Source organism: Myxine glutinosa, chromosome 9 (assembly GCF_964187855.1).
Source record: "Myxine glutinosa chromosome 9, kmMyxGlut1.1, whole genome shotgun sequence".
Classification (NCBI taxonomy): Eukaryota; Metazoa; Chordata; class Myxini; order Myxiniformes; family Myxinidae; genus Myxine; species Myxine glutinosa.
In genome coordinates, this window is record NC_136269.1 from 41336561 (window position 1) to 41354978 (window position 18418).

Sequence of the window (18418 nt, forward strand, 5' to 3'; positions counted from 1 at the left end):
CCTTGTATTATTTTCTGTATATACTTAAACGCAGTTTTCTGTGTGATTTATTTAATTTGCAGCGGCATTGGAGACGCCCCGAGAACAGGTAAGACTGCAGGGGTCTTGCGCCGCCCCTCCATCCCGCGCAAAAATTTGTATAGCTTTCTGTCTTCGAGTCCGCCATTGAGTTTTCGCCTCTTGAGCAAAGGCCTTCACGATCGGCTTCCGTGACCACCTGATTTTCATCAAAGGCGGCCACACGACAGTACTTTGTATTCGACAGCACCATATATCATCAACATGAAGGAACCCTGATGGGCTCACCCATCTCAGGGCTCATCGCCGAATTGGTGATCCAACGCTTTGAAGATCTAACACTACATGGTGAGCCTTCTCCGAGGTTGTAGCTGCGGTTCGTTGATGACACATTCGTCATCATAAAGAAGACAGATGTTGACCGTTTCATACAAAGATAAATTCAACATGGCCGGCAATACAATTCACATGTGAAGTAGAACAAGCTGGGTCTCTGCCATTCCTGGATGTACATCTTTCCAGGGACGGAAATGGCAAGCTACACACACAGGTGTACCGTAAACCTACTAACACGGACAAAGTAATGGATTACAGTCATCGCCATACCACCGGCCACAAAAGAAGTTGTGTTCGCAGCTTCGTACATCGTGCAAAAACACACTGCAGTGACCATGAACAATGCCGGATGGAAATGTTGCACGTCACTCAACTACTGCGAGAAAAACCACTACTCAAATGCATTTATCAAACTTGTCGCCGGAAATCCAACTACGGCAACAACAATCCAACCACACCTCCACACACGGTGGCACTTCCATAATACAACACACTTCCGAAACCACAAGCCGCATTCTACGTGAATACAACATCAACATTACCCACAAACCACAAACATCCGTACGAACACAGCTATCAAAGCCAAAAGACCAGGTGAAAAAAGTTGACAGAAAGAATGTCTTCTACAACATACAATGTGAAGATTATGAAGCCAATTATGTGGGCCGAACATCCAAACACTTAACCACAAGGCTAACTGAACACCAACGACAAGACAAGACAGATTGTCATTGGTTGTGACACACATACACACACACCAACACACATTCTCATGGAATCAGACCACGATCCTTGGTACAGGATCTTTAAGAGTGAACCGTGAGATTGTTGAGGCCTGGTACTCTGATAAAAACTCCATCAACCGACACATCGACTTACACCACACATACATAGCACTACGGAATCAATTACAACGTCAAAAACGGCAGAGTTATTTGAATGCAGGGAAGCCCTGTGATTGGCAAGGACTTGGACCAATCCATGACGTGAACCATCCCCAATGGAACTTAATGGTTAACACAACACTTAACGCCTCTGAGGAAGAGAACTGGTTTACCCTCGAAAAGTCCGGCTATTAATAAAGAATTTTAAATTACTAGCAATGGTACCCGCCCCACGGGCGGAGCTTCAATTGGGAGGCCCAAATGAAAAGGCTAAATATCAGACATTGAAGGCTTTTTTTCTTTTAAACGATTTATATAAACATCCGTGAAATCTCGATTGTTGCAGCCGTTTGTGCGGCACCCGGGAAAATAACATCATGCGGGAGCAAGTATCAGCAGGATGTGGCAGTGTGGAGTCCACGTTTCTGATCCTCCTTCATGCCGAAGTAGCCCACCACTTCTCCAAGCATTCCGCTCTTCAGATCCGCCATGAGAGATTTAAGCTTGATACTGAGGACCCGTGCAGTTAGTCTTCCTGATGTCGTATGTACTCCCTATACGTGTTTCCTTCATTGTAAAATCTTCCAAATCAACAGTTAAAAGGATTTTGAGCCGATAGCTGTTACGGCCTTGGCCAGATCGATGGAGACAGCGATCTGTTAGCGTATACACTGCCCAAATAGCTATGTGGAATTCTCTCATGTAGAGATTAAACTCACGTCATTTGAACTTTGGCCGGGGTCATTATTTACTTTTAATTATGTTTATATACGAATCAAAAAGAAGATAATTGGTTTTGGGTCATCCTTTCCGCATATCTCGTGGGATTGTGAGTTGGAGAGACAGCCGTGATGGCGGGGAGGGGTTTAGAATTCTCTCAAGCAGGGATTCAACCCGTGTCCTTATAAAAGGTCTTTGTCCGAGGTCACCGAGTCCGATCGGTGCAGCTGTGCAGCGATCGGTGCAGCCGTTTGTGCGGCACCTGGGAAAACATCATCGTCACAATGAAAACATCGTCACAATGAATGTTATGCGAACGGGAATGTTATGCGGGAGTCCAAACCTGGGAATGCTGGAGACCAAAGCTGAAATTGGAAAAACTAAATAGCCTATTTTACTCCTGGAGATCCCAGGATTATCCACCCAAAATATCGTTGCGATCAGTTCAGCAGTTTTTACGGTACCTTTGAACGGACAGACGGACAGACAGATAGACGAGACGGATGGACATTTGGTGAATTATAGTAAGATTTTACTGCTCAGTGTGCTATCCTTTACTATATATATATTGTTGCGGATCCCGGGATCGTCGACGTACTAAGGGGGGTTTAAGCCCTGCTCCCCCTCAAACTCCGGGTCCACGAGGCCGCCAACCACAACTACGCTAGTGTTGGACGGATTGCTAAGCAATTCCAGCCGCCGAGCCCGCAGCTACGCATGGAAGGGTTAACGGTCACCACCCGAGTACCTTCAGACACACACAGCTGTGAGAACGGGGACTGAACCCCGCACGAGTCACGCTGCTCCTGGACGCCCGAGCGGTTGTGCATCGCGTAACTCGTGCTGTTAACACTATCGAACCCGATCGAGCGGTTTTAATTCGGGGCGATGCTAGGTCAATATGGAAAGGACGATGACGGTCAGGTTGGAAACCAAAACACAGTATTTATTCACAGTATTTACAGAACATGGACAAAGCGAAGAATCTTAACAGCCTTACATAGGTTCCCAGACAAGGGCCCTCATTCGTTCGGGGAAGGGAAGGAAGAGGGTAATGCGCAAGAAGCGTGGCCGCTTTGTGCAGCTCGCCCGAATGGGCTCGGTCGTGCAGCTCGTGTGAATGGGCTCGTTGGACGGAAGCCCCGAGAATCGCTCCAACCTAGGACACCACAGCCGGAGATGATCGCGGCAGGGACGTCGATCGATAACGTGCACATAGCAGGAACCAGAGGAGCGTGCCGTATATAGGAGCCAAGCCAGCGAGGGAGAGTATAGCAGGAGACCAGCGCGAGGGAGCATATACCCAGCAAGAGAGAGAGAGAGAGCCTGCCAGAGAAATGGCCTGCCAGAGAGAGAGCCTGCCAGAGAGAGCGAGAGAGCGGGGAGTCTGGGCCGGGTTTTGTAACCCCCCAAAACCCCACTCGAATGTTCCATGGGCCCCAATTGGCCGCCTGGGGTCATGTGTCGTGACAGCCCCTCATTGGTCACCCTCGGCCACTCCCTTTAGCTCCCATTGGTTGCTCACTGCTCCTCCTTGGCCACTCCCTTTAGCCCCTCCTTCGGGCCTGCAGGCCCTGGCCTAGTCCTATGACGAGGCACTTTAGGCCTTCAATGAGGCCTACTATTATCCTGCCTGCCTCAACGCATATCAACGCATCCTAACACCGGAAAGCGGACTATGCTTTACATTTAATAAGAAATAACTAACTATACGAGGCTACATCTTGTGGTGTAACTAACTATGGGGGGGGGGGGGGGGCGGTTGCCTTTATTTAAGAAAACCGCAACGCGACCCCCCTCTCCGACCAGACTCATCCCGAGTCGACCTCAGGCGCAGCGACCGGTAGAGTTGGTATTCACAGTTTACTTTTACCATTAATGTGACGCATAGATGTAATCCCCCTAACATTTAACTCTAATCCCATGTGTGTGACATCATTTACACTAGATATGTCCCTCCTAATGCGTTGAGCAGCTAACTAACAGACTCACACCTACAACTGTTCGCGTATTTCCGGAATTTTTAAACTAAACACATAACCGGTGGGCAACATTCTTATATTTACATTCACAAATCTTTAACCTTTATTTACAAACACTATAACCCAGGACCTGGACTCAGGGAAGAAATGGAGAAAGGAAATGGAGGCACTTGCTTCTTGAGTTATCTTGCGGCTTCTTGTCTTGTGGTGTGCGGGCTAAAAAAACCGGCTGGCCCTGGCCAGCATACAGGCCATTTGAAGATCAGGGCCATCTAAGTCTTCACCTCCTCAAGATCGAGCCGTCTCTCTGTTGAACAGGGCCACTGACACGTGGTCCAAAGGTGGGTTTCAATGCCACCCAACAGGTGGTCCATGGTTGGCCAGAATGCCACCCAACAGGTGGTCCATAGGTGCAAGATGATGGGGCAGCCAAGAGCTACCACAGCAGAGGTGTGGGGCCACAAGGCTTGTGGTCCATAAGGTGGGTCCACAATGGTCCTGGGCAGGGAGGAAGGCAAGGCACAACAAGCACAAGAAAAAGCAACAGTGGCACATGCAAACACAAGGTGACCAGGTACCACCATACGTGGTGCGGTGAGAGGAATGCGGCAGAGTGAGCGGAGCAAGCTCGTCCCTAACCGTACGTACCCCCCACCGTTGACAACACTACCCTAGCCCCCCTTGTATTTAGAATTCGTCTCTACTTCTTGTCTCCCATGTCCCCTTCTAATGCCAAATTCGTCCCCAAATCCCTCCCAGGTTCTCCCAGGAAGGAAGGGATGGAATAAAACAATGTTCCACTCACGTCGTGATGCATCTCACCTACCATTCAGCTTACAGAGCCTCTCAGTGTAAAGTTTGTCCTCCGTGGTGGATGGTTGTGGATGGTGCGAAGGGGTCTCACATCCTAACTACACTAACAACATTACTCATTTAAACTCCCCGGGGTCGTACCCTGCCAGTAGGCCTCTTTAATCTATGTGGTTCTAAGAACCCGAATTCCCATTGCCCACACTGTGGTGCCCTACTGAATTTGGGTCTCACCCCACAAATTTTCTACCTGTGCCCTCGCACAATTTCGGGGCTGGGTCGTGTGGCTCTACCAGCAGGTCTACCTACCTGCGCCCTTCCGTTCACTGGAGCCGCCTCCCGAGCTTGCCTGTTCCTCACCCTAATCTACCTGGGGAAGGCCCTCCCTGGCGCTTACCCCCTCGATGCCCACCTTGGCATTGGGCAACCCGGGTCCTTTCCCTGGATCCTCGGGCCCCACTCGCACGCTAACCTAACTGGCTCCCAGAGCCTACCTGTGGCCTTACCTGGCCGACAAGCTACCAGTGACGGAGTGCCTCAATAACTATTACTACCAATTAAACCACACGCCCAGCCATTCCACTGTCTCCGGCACCTCACAAAACACTACCATTCCACAATCAGCACCACAGGTGTCAATATCCATGCAATTTACCTGCACCCTCTACCTAACTTTAAACTACCCACCCGGGCTTTCTTGAATGGGTTCCACTCCCCCCATTCAATCCTTCGCACCATGCATTCCACACCATGCATTCCACACCATTTATTTCCACACCATGCATTCCACACCAATTATTTTCACACCACAACTCAATTCAATTCACACTGCATCATCTATCTAACTAATTTCCCCTATAACTCGTGCATCCCTCGTCGTCCCTTTAAACTATGCATACCCTTTGTTAACAACCAGCTCAACTCTCTACGTCCCCACTACTGTTCATGTCACTACTTAAATCTTGGTCCCTGTGGTCTCGCTAAATCCCTAACGATTATCCTTGCCCTCCCTTGGCTAGTTTCGGTGCCCCATGGAGGCAACCATTGCTGGCCCTTCCATGGGCCGAACACTGCCATCCCCCTAAACTAGTGCTCATGCCACCCCCCCCCCCCCCGTGGGAGGAATGGTCACACTACCATTCCCCCACGTGGGGTACAATGCTCCCCCCCAGTCTTCTACACTATGAGCCCCCATCTATGGAGGTACTTGGTCACGGCTGGACCTCTAAGGGCCGAGCGATCCATGCGGGTGGTTGGTCGCGTGTATGGGGTGGTATCCATCCTGCATTGACGATCCGAGGGGGGAGGAATTGATGGGCCCAAGTGCCTTTTCCACACTCTGTCATCGCACACACCAGTGCACACACTTTCTCCACGCACTCCGTACCCGCACACACCGGTGCGCACTTTCTCTCCACGCACTCCATACCAGTCGCACACCTCTCAATGGGCCCCTCACGAACGCCCAGGTCTCACCTTTCTCCCAAGCTCGCCGAGCACCCGATCGCACCAAACACATTTCTGAAATCATTGCCACTCACCTCGAGGCTCTCCTTCCCCCGCTTCTCTTCCAGCACCTGTAAACTTTCCATTTGGTCAGCAAGCATTTCATCCCGGTGCAAACACAAACCTTGCACATACTCCATCACTTCCTCCCTTAATTCACTCCCTGTCTCTCCTTGTGTTTTTTTTAAATTTCAATCATTACTTCTTCTACCTTCTTTATTTCCCGGTGCGCCTCCGAAAGCTCCCCTTCTATGTGTTCCTCGCACCACTTCACCTCGTCGCGTACCACTGCCACCTCTTCGCTCGGCTGACACCCAATGTCCTCCCCCATCTTTTCCATGTTACACATTGATTCGATTATCTTCACTCCCATCTTTTTCATGTTGCACCTTGATTCCTCCATGTATGCGCTGAATTGCGTCATAAATAACTGCAGGTTAAAACCCGTTTGCACAGCAGGCTCGGCCTCCGCCGCCGCATGCGAAGCGCCGCCATTTTCTCCCCCTCCTGCTGCACCCTCATCAACTCTCTCATCCAACAACTGTTCCTGCTGGTCCAGGGTCATTAATTCATTGTCCCCCGTCGCACTGCGGAGCGAAAGGGGGACTATGGTTTTCCCCTCCGTCCGTGTGTGCGTGCGTCCGTGCATGCGTCCATGCATGTGTCCGTGCGTGCTTGCGTAAGCGAAGGACCGAATTCTAATTTGGTGTGTGGGTGCAACCCACGTCAAAATCCAAGATGGCCACCGCCATGTATGTCTGACGCCGTGTATGTCTGAACCTTGTGAGCAGAATATCTTGAAAAATAAGCGAAGTACCAACTTCTAATCTAGTGTGTGGGTGTATCTAGGCATAAGGAAGAAGGCCATTGAAAATTGGGTCACCACGTCAAAATACAAGATGGCCGCCACCATATATATGTCCGTCCGTGCGTGCGGACGTGCGTGCGTGTGTAAGCGAAGGACCGAATTCTAAGTTGGTGTGTGGGTGCAACTAGGCATACGGAAGAATGCCATTGAAAATTGGGTTGCCATGTCAAAATCCAAGATGGCCGCCGCCATGTATGTCTGAACCTTGTGAGCGAAATATCTTGAAAAATAAACGAACTACTAACTTCTAATCTGGTGTGTGGGTGTATCTAGGCATAAGGAAGAATGCTATTGAAAATTGAGTCGCCACGTCAAAATCCAAGATGGCCGCCTTGCGTCTGCCACTTTGTCAACTCACATCACTTCACCGACGGGGGACCTAGGCGTAACGCTTGTTTAATGTTGCACTAAGGGCCTATCTAAGTGTTTATATGGGTATGCATTGCCATAAGGGACAAAGGTTTGGCGATAGGGGGGACGATGAACAAAGGAATCTTATCCATAATCCCTGCACTATTTAGCACGCCCTGCTCCCTCGTAGTGGGGACATCAATACAGCTTATCCCAACAAACCGGACTACACATATAACTTATTACAGGGTAGATTCCCTATCGCGACAGTCGAAGCATGTTACCTATACAGATCTACCTAGCTCTCGATATTCCTTTACCCCCCGACATAACAATATATACAGTATATATATATATATATATATATATATATATATATATATATATATATATATATATATATATATATATATACATACATACATATATGCTGGATTAACGTAACACAAGCTGGATTAACGTGTTAAGTGGACGAAACAGTGGCGGTACTGGGACCAAAAGCATTTTTTTTCAATGTGGAACCAAGTTACCACTGTCAATACACACCAGACCCCAAGAGCTGGAAAAGTCTCGGGAGAATTCCATTTGTAATTAACAACTATGTCAAGTCTTGCATGTCGCATCTCTTACTACAGTATAATGAAGTACTGGCTCACTATAGTGGATTAGTTAAATATACCAGGATCATTACAGCCCACACCTTTTTGTGTTCTAGCCGAGAGGAGACAGGTGACATTTCCCTCTGTTGTGAATCTAATTAAATGTAACACTTTGATATCAATTTCTTGAAAATGTACCTAAATCTGTAAGTGAAGAAAAAGGTCGATGGAAATGATTCCAGTAGCGAAAGTTAAATTACGATAGATCTCTCAGAATTTGCTACACTGTATGATTTTATTAGTTTCCACAAAAGTGTTGATCAAACAGAGAAATCCATAATCAGCTGTACTTATCTGTAGACAAACAATACATTATGAATTTTTTCGGTTCATACATTATTTTTGTTTTATGATGATGATGATTATTACATTTTATACCTGGTGCATTACCTGGAAAAACCCTTTTGCTAGTCTGTACAGGAGCTAATTATGTATATAGAGAATAGGGTATAGGCCTCAAGCTGACACCGTGTATCGTTCAATCCCGTTCCGAGGTCAGAGAGACTAAAAAATAATCACTGGTAATCTGAGTACGTGCCGAGTTGTAGCACATACAAAAAGTTTAACTAACAGATCCTGCCAGTTTGAAAGTTTTCCACGCGTTTATGTCGCACTACTTTGTCTTGCATCGAAGGCACTGATGTTGAATCTAGGCCTATCAGAACACTTGCTTGGGTCACATGACATACAAAATGGTGGCGCCCATGTCGCGCTGAATGTTTAGTCATGGCCTCGGGAAAATCGCGTTTAAAGTGCTTCATGCACTTTGAACACGTCGTGAATGACATAACTTCACCGTTTACGCCTCTTAGATGGAGTAAATATTGTGAAGCCTGCAGACGTGGCTGCAATTGGACGGTGTGTGTCACAATCTTGCCAACAGACACCAGAATCTGGTCAACGTCGAGTTCACCAACACCTCCACGAGTTTATGATACACCTCCACGAGTCTAGGATCTACCTCCACGAGTCTACGATACACCTCCACGAGTCTACAATACACCTCCACGAGTCTACAATACACCTCCACGAGTCTAGGATCTACCTCCACGAGTCTAGGATCTACCTCCACGGGTCGAGGATCTACTTCCACGAGTCTAGGATCTACCTCCACGAGTCTAGGATCTACCTCCACGAGTCTAGGATACATCTCCACGAGTCTAGGATCTACCTCCACGAGTCCAGGATCTACCTCCACGAGTCTACGATCTACCTCCACGAGTCTTTGGATCTACCTACACTGCTAATTATACCCAAAGTTATTGTGGAGGGTGGGACGAAACGAGCTCTGTTGTACAATGTCTGCATCGGTGGGTGATATTGGATATGCGTCCGCCTGCGTTCGATGTCAACCCACTGTTTACGTTTGATCTCGATTAAAGGTCACATGACAGAGGTAAAACCTCAGATGTTTCAAACTCGAGTTATGATCTGCAAAAATATTTTCAAAGGGCACGTGTCCTGTTACACCCAAAAAATTAATCTGTCCATCTTTGCACAGCAGGCCATTGTGGTATAAAATTTGGTTGTTGTTGTATCACTTCGGACAGTTCTCTCGAACAAGCCCGTGACACAAAGACAGCGGATTGATCTCCCAGAAAACGACCCAGAGATCCCCCACATCGAGGAAGGTGTGACCCACCTTCACGAAGTCAGGGCCACGTCAGAGTTGGAGAAAGAGAGAAACAGGGACAAGAGGGAAAGGGACGGTCCATGGGGACCAATCGGCACTCTGACCCTAATAAAGCGCTGACCTGACGAATCCGGGCAGCAGGACAGAATCTGGTAGATTTTGCCCCCGAATTGCATTGGGGGGAGGAGGGGGAAGGGTTCGACCACCATGAAGAAGCATCCGCGATATTTACTGTCAGGTTTGATTGAAATCCCTTCTCTCGTCCACAAGTTGTGGTAACCAAGATTTTAAATTAAAGGTCACATGACCATGGTCCCTTTGACCTTTTCAACCCAAAATCGAACCAGTTCATCTTTGCATTACAGTTCATACCAATTTTGTTATCATACCAATTATTACAGTTCATACCAATAAGCCAATCCCATAAGCGGTTATTCTGGAAACGAAAGTCTGGTACGGACCGACAACCGGACGGACAACCGTCCTGCGGAGGCATAAAAACGTGCACTGTATACTAATTTTAATAATAAAATACTCATGATCACCTTGCTGTTCTACCTGAGCTAAATAATTGCTGATGAATTCTACCTGAGATTTTTCAAGTATATTGCTTGATCTTGTGCGTTATTCTGTCTGTTTGTCTGTCTGTCTGTTTGTCTGTCTGTCTCTGTCTGTGTCTGTCAGGCGCCTACAGGTCACAATTTTCAACCGATCTTCACGAAACATCACCAAATGGTAGAGTTGATCATAAGCAAGAAGCTTATTGTTTTTGGGATCAAAAGGTCAATAGGTCAACATAGGCCAAAGTTCACCAACTTTGTCGAATTTCTAAAATCCTCAATTTTCATCCGATTGCCTTGAAATTTTAAGAAGATTTGTGCTACTTGAGCCCGTGGACATTCAGAATTTTCGCATACATCGAAGCCTGCATCTTTGCGTATTGACACGACGGTGAATAAACTATCATGCGATTTACTTCAGGTGTGTGCCTTATTATGATCTATGGATTGATACTTATTGTATCAATGGATTATCATGTATTCATACCGCCGACCATAATACCAAGCTTCGCTAGTCTACATTCACTATGCTATCCCTGGTCATCATGCGGTCCCCATATGCATCTGGAGGCATTTTTAGTGTCGCCCCCTTCATCCGTTGTTTTCCAGACAACCACGAAACGTCGTCAATAAGCAGTATCCCTTCCATATGCCAAGCTTACCCATTTTCGAGAGGATATCTCTGATGGTTTCGAAAATATTTTGGGTTAATTTCGGAGAAATTCATTGAATTTTACAGTAGGTACGTACGACAAAAGTACATTTTTTACATTTCCGCTGTATGATGCGTGCGTAAGTAAGAGCCTTCAAAACTGACAGGGCCACAGAACCATGGGAGGTCTGTGCCGAGCATAAATTCCTAGGCTGAATTATATGTACTGACAGAGATACCAGGCCGCAAAGTCGGCACCGGAGCTAAAAATCCTCCTTTTTGACTCTACATGACCTAGTTTGACGTGGTCGTTCACGGAAACTGGCAGGATTTCAGAGTTAAACTTTTAACACAAGGTCAGGCATGTTGTATACAAGAAAAAAATGCATAGACATCGTAGTCCCACGAGTTCGGAACGAAACCCATTTTTTTGGCACTATTTCAGACCTCAGATTGAGGCCTAGTAATTGATGCAGTTTAAGTCAAGCGACATAAAGTTTATGGTATTTACTACAAGTTGACCCCCTTGTAATTAAAAACTCATTGTTAAAAATAGCTGAAAGATCCATTAGACCTAAATTGAGTGACCCTCACCTAATGGTCCAACTCCCACCAAATCAACCAATGAGAGGAATCATCTTTACAAACATTCCTCGACCTAATGACCAACATAACACAAGGTCAATAGTTTGTGGGTAGCAGGTGGATGCTCAGGAAGCTCATGAAGGAGCCGTGCAGAGGTATTACATGCCTGACAACAACATTAGGAGATGGTGGGGAATATATCTGTGTATTTCTGTTATTTATCCTCATGCAGGTTAATGTTGAGGCCTCAAGGGGTAAGTACAAAGTGTATATTCCCACCCTTGCCAGAAATGGTGCGTTGATGATGTTAGCTCAATGAAATGTTGCATCTAATATCCACGATTTGAGGAAACTACAACCATGGCTGCCATGTTCATACCTTTTCAGTTGAAGAAATGCATACAGAAAAGATAATGTTTTTACCCAAAAGACTATCACAAATGTGGTGGGTAAGGTGTGGGGTTTGGGGTTATTTGTGGGGAAATTTGCAATGAACTTGAGACGCTGGGTCTCGCCACCAGGTGGGTGAAATCATAGCGGAGATGGAGAACAAGGTGAATGTGCCACGTTGGTCCATCGTAGCCATAGAGGAGCCTGGAGCCGAACTGCGCTCCACTGCCAGCGTGGGTGGCACCTCCACAGGAATGCTGAATGTGGACACACGTCGACGCAGGGCATGCCGCCTGAGCCGCCGCCTTGCTGCCCTGCTCTTCACAACGATCATCCTCCTGGCTGTCATCCTCTCAGTGTGTGTCGCTAAATTTGTTTAATCCCCATGCAGTGCAGCCTCGATTTCTCGCTATGAAGCATATATCTATGGCCTCTATGCAATGAAGATCTTACAATGGATTTGGATGCATATAGTTGAAGCATTCATTTGTTTCTTCAAGGGACTTTGTGGATTGATCCTTCCGACTGGGAGTTCCAAGGAATTTTGACGTTAAACCTGGAAGGACAAATATAGAAAATTTTGTCGGAGGTACTCAAGATTGGATGACATCTTCACGGATCAACGGATGTGGAAGGAAACACGAGGGAACATGTTTGTTTGCTTTGATGAACTGATGCTTCTGTTCATCACATTCAGCTGTTTTTTAGTTTTATACAGAAATAATTTTGCCACTTGCAGGGAAACATCTCACAGATTAAAAACATTGTTGCCACTCGTGAAACAAAAACACTGTTTGCACTCGAGCATCTCAAAAGGATCACATAATACAATAAAGCTTCGCACATCTTCACTTTTGAAAGTCCGACAATCGAATATTGTAGGTCAATTCACTTTGTTTGCAAACTTTCCAGAAATATCACTGATCAAACGAGGTTCCGGAATGGCAGGTCATCTTCTTCAGGATATATTTGTCCGATTAAAGATCAAACACAAATGAAATTTCTGAAAGTACCCTTAAATGAATGAATGAATGAATGATCGTTTTTAAGGCCATTTTCCCCGCTGGGGCGGGGGTTAGCCTTGTGGGCCCCATGACAATCATGGTTCCCTGTTTGAGGCAATGCTTTTATGGCCGGATGCCCTTCCTGACGCCAACCCTTGGTCGCCTCTTACAATGCGCAGGGATACGGTGTACCTATTCTAGCCGGGGTACACACCGTGATCATTCATCCCAGCAAGCTGGTACTCAATTTGCCGACCTCGGAAGGATGACAGGCTGAGTCAACCCCCCTGGCGTTAATTCAGCGATCGACCGGGATTCGAATCCAGGATCCTAGGATCCCAAACCGGCACCCTAACCGCTAAGCCAACACCAGGCTCAAGCCAACACCTTAAATATTTACCCAAATTTGGTGAAAACAAATAATTAATGATCTTTATTTTCATTTGTTTCACAAAGGTAGTTCAACAGCTAAAGGGGTTTTACCCTGGGCACGTGAAGTGAAAGGTGGGGTTAAGCAATTGGTTCACTTCTGTGTCTCTTTCTACAAACGTCAATTCATGATTGAGGAACAACTTGATTTCAATATTGAATGTTAGTTTTTGGACACGAATCGGAAAACGAATCTGCAGTTTAGCAGTACTTTGGCTCTGAATTTGACCCGATCGCACATGTGCAGAGAGGAGTGACATAATTTTTTTTACTCTGTCTGGAAGTCAAACAAAATTGAAAATCATTCCAAACAGAAAACTTACTGTTTCTGAGAATGTCATAAAGGACACAAACAACAGGCATGAATAACTAATGTAACGTGTTAAATATGGTGGTGTAAAAGATGCTGCATCAATGGCGTAAACTTCCAAAGAAAAATTCCTACAACTTTTAAAATCTTCATTTTATTTCAATTGAATTATATACTTCAACACTGTAGAAAACAAAACGCATTATTGGCACATTCAAAACCCTTCTGTTTAGCAGTAGGCCGACTTGGACAAAATATTACGGCATTTTACATCATCGAGAACAGTCAAATTTGCTGATCGTTTAATATTGTCTGAGGCAATTAGGTTTGATAGTATTTTCTGATAAGGTTATCTGTGGAGTTTAGAAAAAGTGATTTATTAAGAGTACTATCACAGCCAGAGTCCCACAGCATGGGGTCAAAGTTCGTGAACACTTTCTGCTTTCAGTAAAGAACAACAGACCCTGAAGGGTAGCAAACACCTAATAAACATTTAACAAAATCAAATAACTCAAACTGTCAATGTTACACATTATATACCTGTTTTACCTGCGGTGTTGCAGGTCTACAAGAGCTCCGCATGGTTGTTGTTCTTGTTGGGGATCGATTTTTGAAATGTGCACCCATTGGTCGGACAGTTGCCTGACCCCACCCACATATGTCACTTGACTCCACCCACCATGGCACCAGACAAAATTATATGGCTGCCATCTTGGTTTCCTGGTGGCCCAAAGACATCAGGCCTAGGCCTCTGCTGATGATGTAATGCCCGGGTTTGTTGTGTCAGATTTCCACTGACTTTCTTTAGGTCGAGTGTTCCGCACGATGCGGGACCCCGAAAAATCTAATCATATGTCGAATAAAAATGATTAGTAAGGTTTAATGAAGCCTGTCAGCACGCACGGTACACTCCTCCCTCAAGTCATTCCCTGGTAATTTTGTTAAACATCATCCGATTTCCATCGGCTTTGTTACTCACGACGTGATCTGCCTGTGTCTTTTGTTACGTCTTCCACAACTGAGTAAAATGTGCTTCACCCATGATTAAAACTGGACCACCCCTTGGCGAAAGTCGTCTGCTCAATTTACGTGTTATATTTGAGTTTTCCCCATCAACTTTTGTTTACAATTTATTTGTTCTCCGTAAATAAATGTAAAGTACACTAAAAGCGTGAAAGAGAGGTCACCATGTCCACCCGTCATTGCGTACGCATATGGGCCGTTCAAAAATGATGTGCCGCTTGTGGGGAGGGTGGTTGGGTTGGGGGTGTATGTCCAAACGTTACAGAGCATTACAGGGAGGTTGGGGGTGGGGAGGGGCGAGAGTGGTGGAGTTTGGAGGATGGTAATTCCAGTGGTGTTATGCAACGCTATTATCCAATGACTATTTTGTTTACCTCAACAATAGTCACAGTTTTTGCATTCACATTTTACATAATAAAAGGGATGTAAAAATAAATTGGGGGAATTTGCAGTGCGTGCTGCTGTATTGCATTTACTAGCAGAGTACCTGCCCTCCGGGCGATCTTGTTCCAAGCATGCAACATGTTTTTCTGATACATGCCTTTATTTGGGCGGTGTATAGGCAATCGACAGGTCCCTTCAATTGTTCCCGAAAAAAAAAATGTCCCGGGTTACATGGATGCAGAAAAAACATTCCTACTGCTTAGAATTCAAAACACATCACTGCACTGGATAACATGGAGACAGGAATACTGTACAGTAAAGGGTAGAGTTGTAATATCCTCGCCCACCTGGAGGCGGGGCTACACGATTCACATTTACATAGAGAATTTGCATCCCTCTGCCTCTCCCCCCTCCCCCCCCCCCTCCCCAAGACCACCAGCAAAGAGAAAAACACCCCAATACACTAATTGGGGCCATGCCGATCCGATGTGGCAAGTCTGGATGTAATCGGGCCAGAACTGCAGGAGGAGTAGTGCAACAAACAAACAAACACCGGTCGGTGAATTATGGTAAGGATATACCGCTTGATACGTAAATCTTCAACGTTACATTTTTGGGGATAGGAGGGGAAAGCAATTTTACTTTAAAAATCACAACAGTATATCGATTGTTACCATTTGGAAGTCGATTTAAGAGTGGTGAGGAAAAAATACAGTAGACCTCATATTAGTCAGGTTCACTATGTCAATAAATTATATTTCGTTCAAAATCATGGTAGATTAGCAAACCTATACATTTTTGGAAAGGTTATAGCATAAGGAAACTAAAAATCAATGTTTACATTTGGAGAGATACCTGTATGGCGGCCATTTTGGATTTTCAAAATGGCCACTGTAAAATACATATTTTGTTCTATTTCTGCCTCTAATTACCCTAAAAACTTTAAAAAATATACTAAACCTATATTTTCAGGGACAAGCAATCCAATGAAAGTATCAAATTAGTGCTATGGGGAATGGTAAGACACGAATCAAAGGTTTTGAATTGCAAAATACTGTCTTTATATTCGCGATAAGTTGCATAATCAAATACATGTTATCATTTTGTACAGGCAGTTAATAACATCAAAATGTGTCACAATAATTCATATCACCAAACATACACAGGCAGTCAGCAAAATCATATATACACATGCAGTCAGTATAACTTCACATCTACACAGGCAGTCAATGACAAAATATACACAGGCAGTCAATGGCATCAAACATACACGATTAAAGAATATGCCATTTAGAGTTCGTCATCACTGTCCTGTGTGTCGTATCCGACAATATAGTCCGCATCGTTTTCACAGTCCGTTCCACACAAGCAAAGGTCGGTCAAATTGATTGGCAAATCGAATTGGTCGAATGGTCGATCGAATCGAATTCGATTAATCGAATCGAATCGAATCGATCGAATCGATCGAATTGGTCGAATGGTCGAATGGTCGATCGAAGCGATTGGTCGAATGGTCGAATGGTCGAATTGGTCGAATGGAATTGGTCGATTGGTCGAATTGGTCGAATCGAATTGGTCGGAATTGGCAAATGTAAACATTGATTTTCAGATTTTCCATGTAATAACGTTTCCAAAAATGTATAGGTTTGCTAATCTACCATGATTTTGAACGAAAAAACATAGTGAACCTGACTAAATGGAGAAATCGCAGGACTGAAAGTGAAGTTGCCAATTTTTCAGAACCAAATTATGAAGACCCTCGAAGATTAATTGTATAATACCTTCAACAGCAAAGAGGGGGGAGTTGAGTGGTAGAGGAGCCAAAAAAAATATATTGTGTGTTGTAGGTTGTGACCACAGTCCGGCCATTGCTGTTGTGAGATGAGCAATTCTAATATCATACATAATAAAAAAGAATGTCATTGCAAAAAATGAAGAAATTTTATTTCGAGTTTTTCTTTTTTACATACAGAATTATTCCATTATTTGTTTTTACAAACAGAACATAATTACTTGTGTTCATTATAATAGGGAGTCAGTGTCACCTTCTCATTTATTTTTCAATGTACAGAGTAAAATAGAAAGGACGAGATATTGTTAATATGCCACAACTTTATCATATTAATAATTAGCGTTTTCATTTAAAAGTTTTTCTATAATTTGTATTTAAATGAAAAGTTGTTTTCGAAAAGAAAAGTTGTATTATTTTCTACACAATATTAAGCCAGTTTTTTTTTTTTTTCATTCTGACGTCAAATAAAAAAGTTGCAATGTAATAAAAAAAAATAGCTGGTCCTTTCTGTTTTACCCTGTACAGTAAATTGTTATGATATTTTGTTTGCAGTTTGAAAGAATTGATATTGTATTTGCAGGTGGAAAGAAAATATCAGACATTTAACAGTTCGTGTGTTTATTGTACTGAGTCATTGTCTTCACTTACTTTTAGATGTATATAAGGTAAATCGTCATGATATTGTGCTTGCAGATTGAAAACGATCCCATCAAAACTTACCTAACAGGAGCATAGAAACTAATTTTAAATTTTTTTTGTAGTTTGTTATTCCAGCTCAGAATGGCTACGATTCGCATACCATACATTTAACAATAATATACTACCCCATACTCTGTAACTTTACATACTATACTCTAACTTTACATTCTATGCTCTGTAACTTTAACAATACGATACTAACTTTACATACTCTAACTTTACATTCTATGCTCTGTAACTTTAGACCAATTAAATACGATATTCTAACTTTACATGCCATACTCTGTAACTTTACATTCTATGCTCTGGGACTTTAACAATACTATACTACCCATACTCTAACATTCTATGATCTGTAACTTTAAACCAATTAAATACCATATTCTAACTTTACATACCATACTCTGTAACTTTACATTCTATTCTTTGTAACTTTAGACCATTTAAATTCCATACTCTAACTTTACATGCCATACTCTGTAACTTTACATTCTATGCTCTGTGACTTTAGTCACTTTAACAATATTATACTACCCATACTCTTTAACTTTACATTTCATACTCTAACTTTACATTCTATGCTCTGTAACTTTAGACCAATTAAATACCATATTCTAACTTTACATGCCATACTCTGTAACTTTACATTCTATGCTCTGGAACTTTAACAATACTATACTACCCATACTCTAACTTTACATTCTATGATCTGTAACTTTAAACCAATTAAATACCATATTCTAACTTTACATACCATACTCTGTAACTTTACATTCTATTCTTTGTAACTTTAGACCATTTAAATTCCATACTCTAACTTTAC

The 18418-nt window shown here is 44.0% G+C and overlaps 1 protein-coding gene across 1 annotated transcript in view; it reads left to right on the forward strand.

Annotated features, from left to right (window-relative positions):
* The window catches only part of RGS9BP (regulator of G protein signaling 9 binding protein), a 37818-nt gene extending 23054 nt beyond the window's left edge, over positions 1-14764 (forward strand). The window contains exon 2 of the mRNA XM_078784039.1: positions 12086-14764. Coding sequence (XP_078640165.1) covers positions 12086-12334 — 249 coding nt within the window. The 3' untranslated portion in view covers positions 12335-14764. The remainder of the gene's footprint in view (positions 1-12085) is intronic.
* The last annotated feature ends 3654 nt before the right edge of the window (positions 14765-18418 follow it).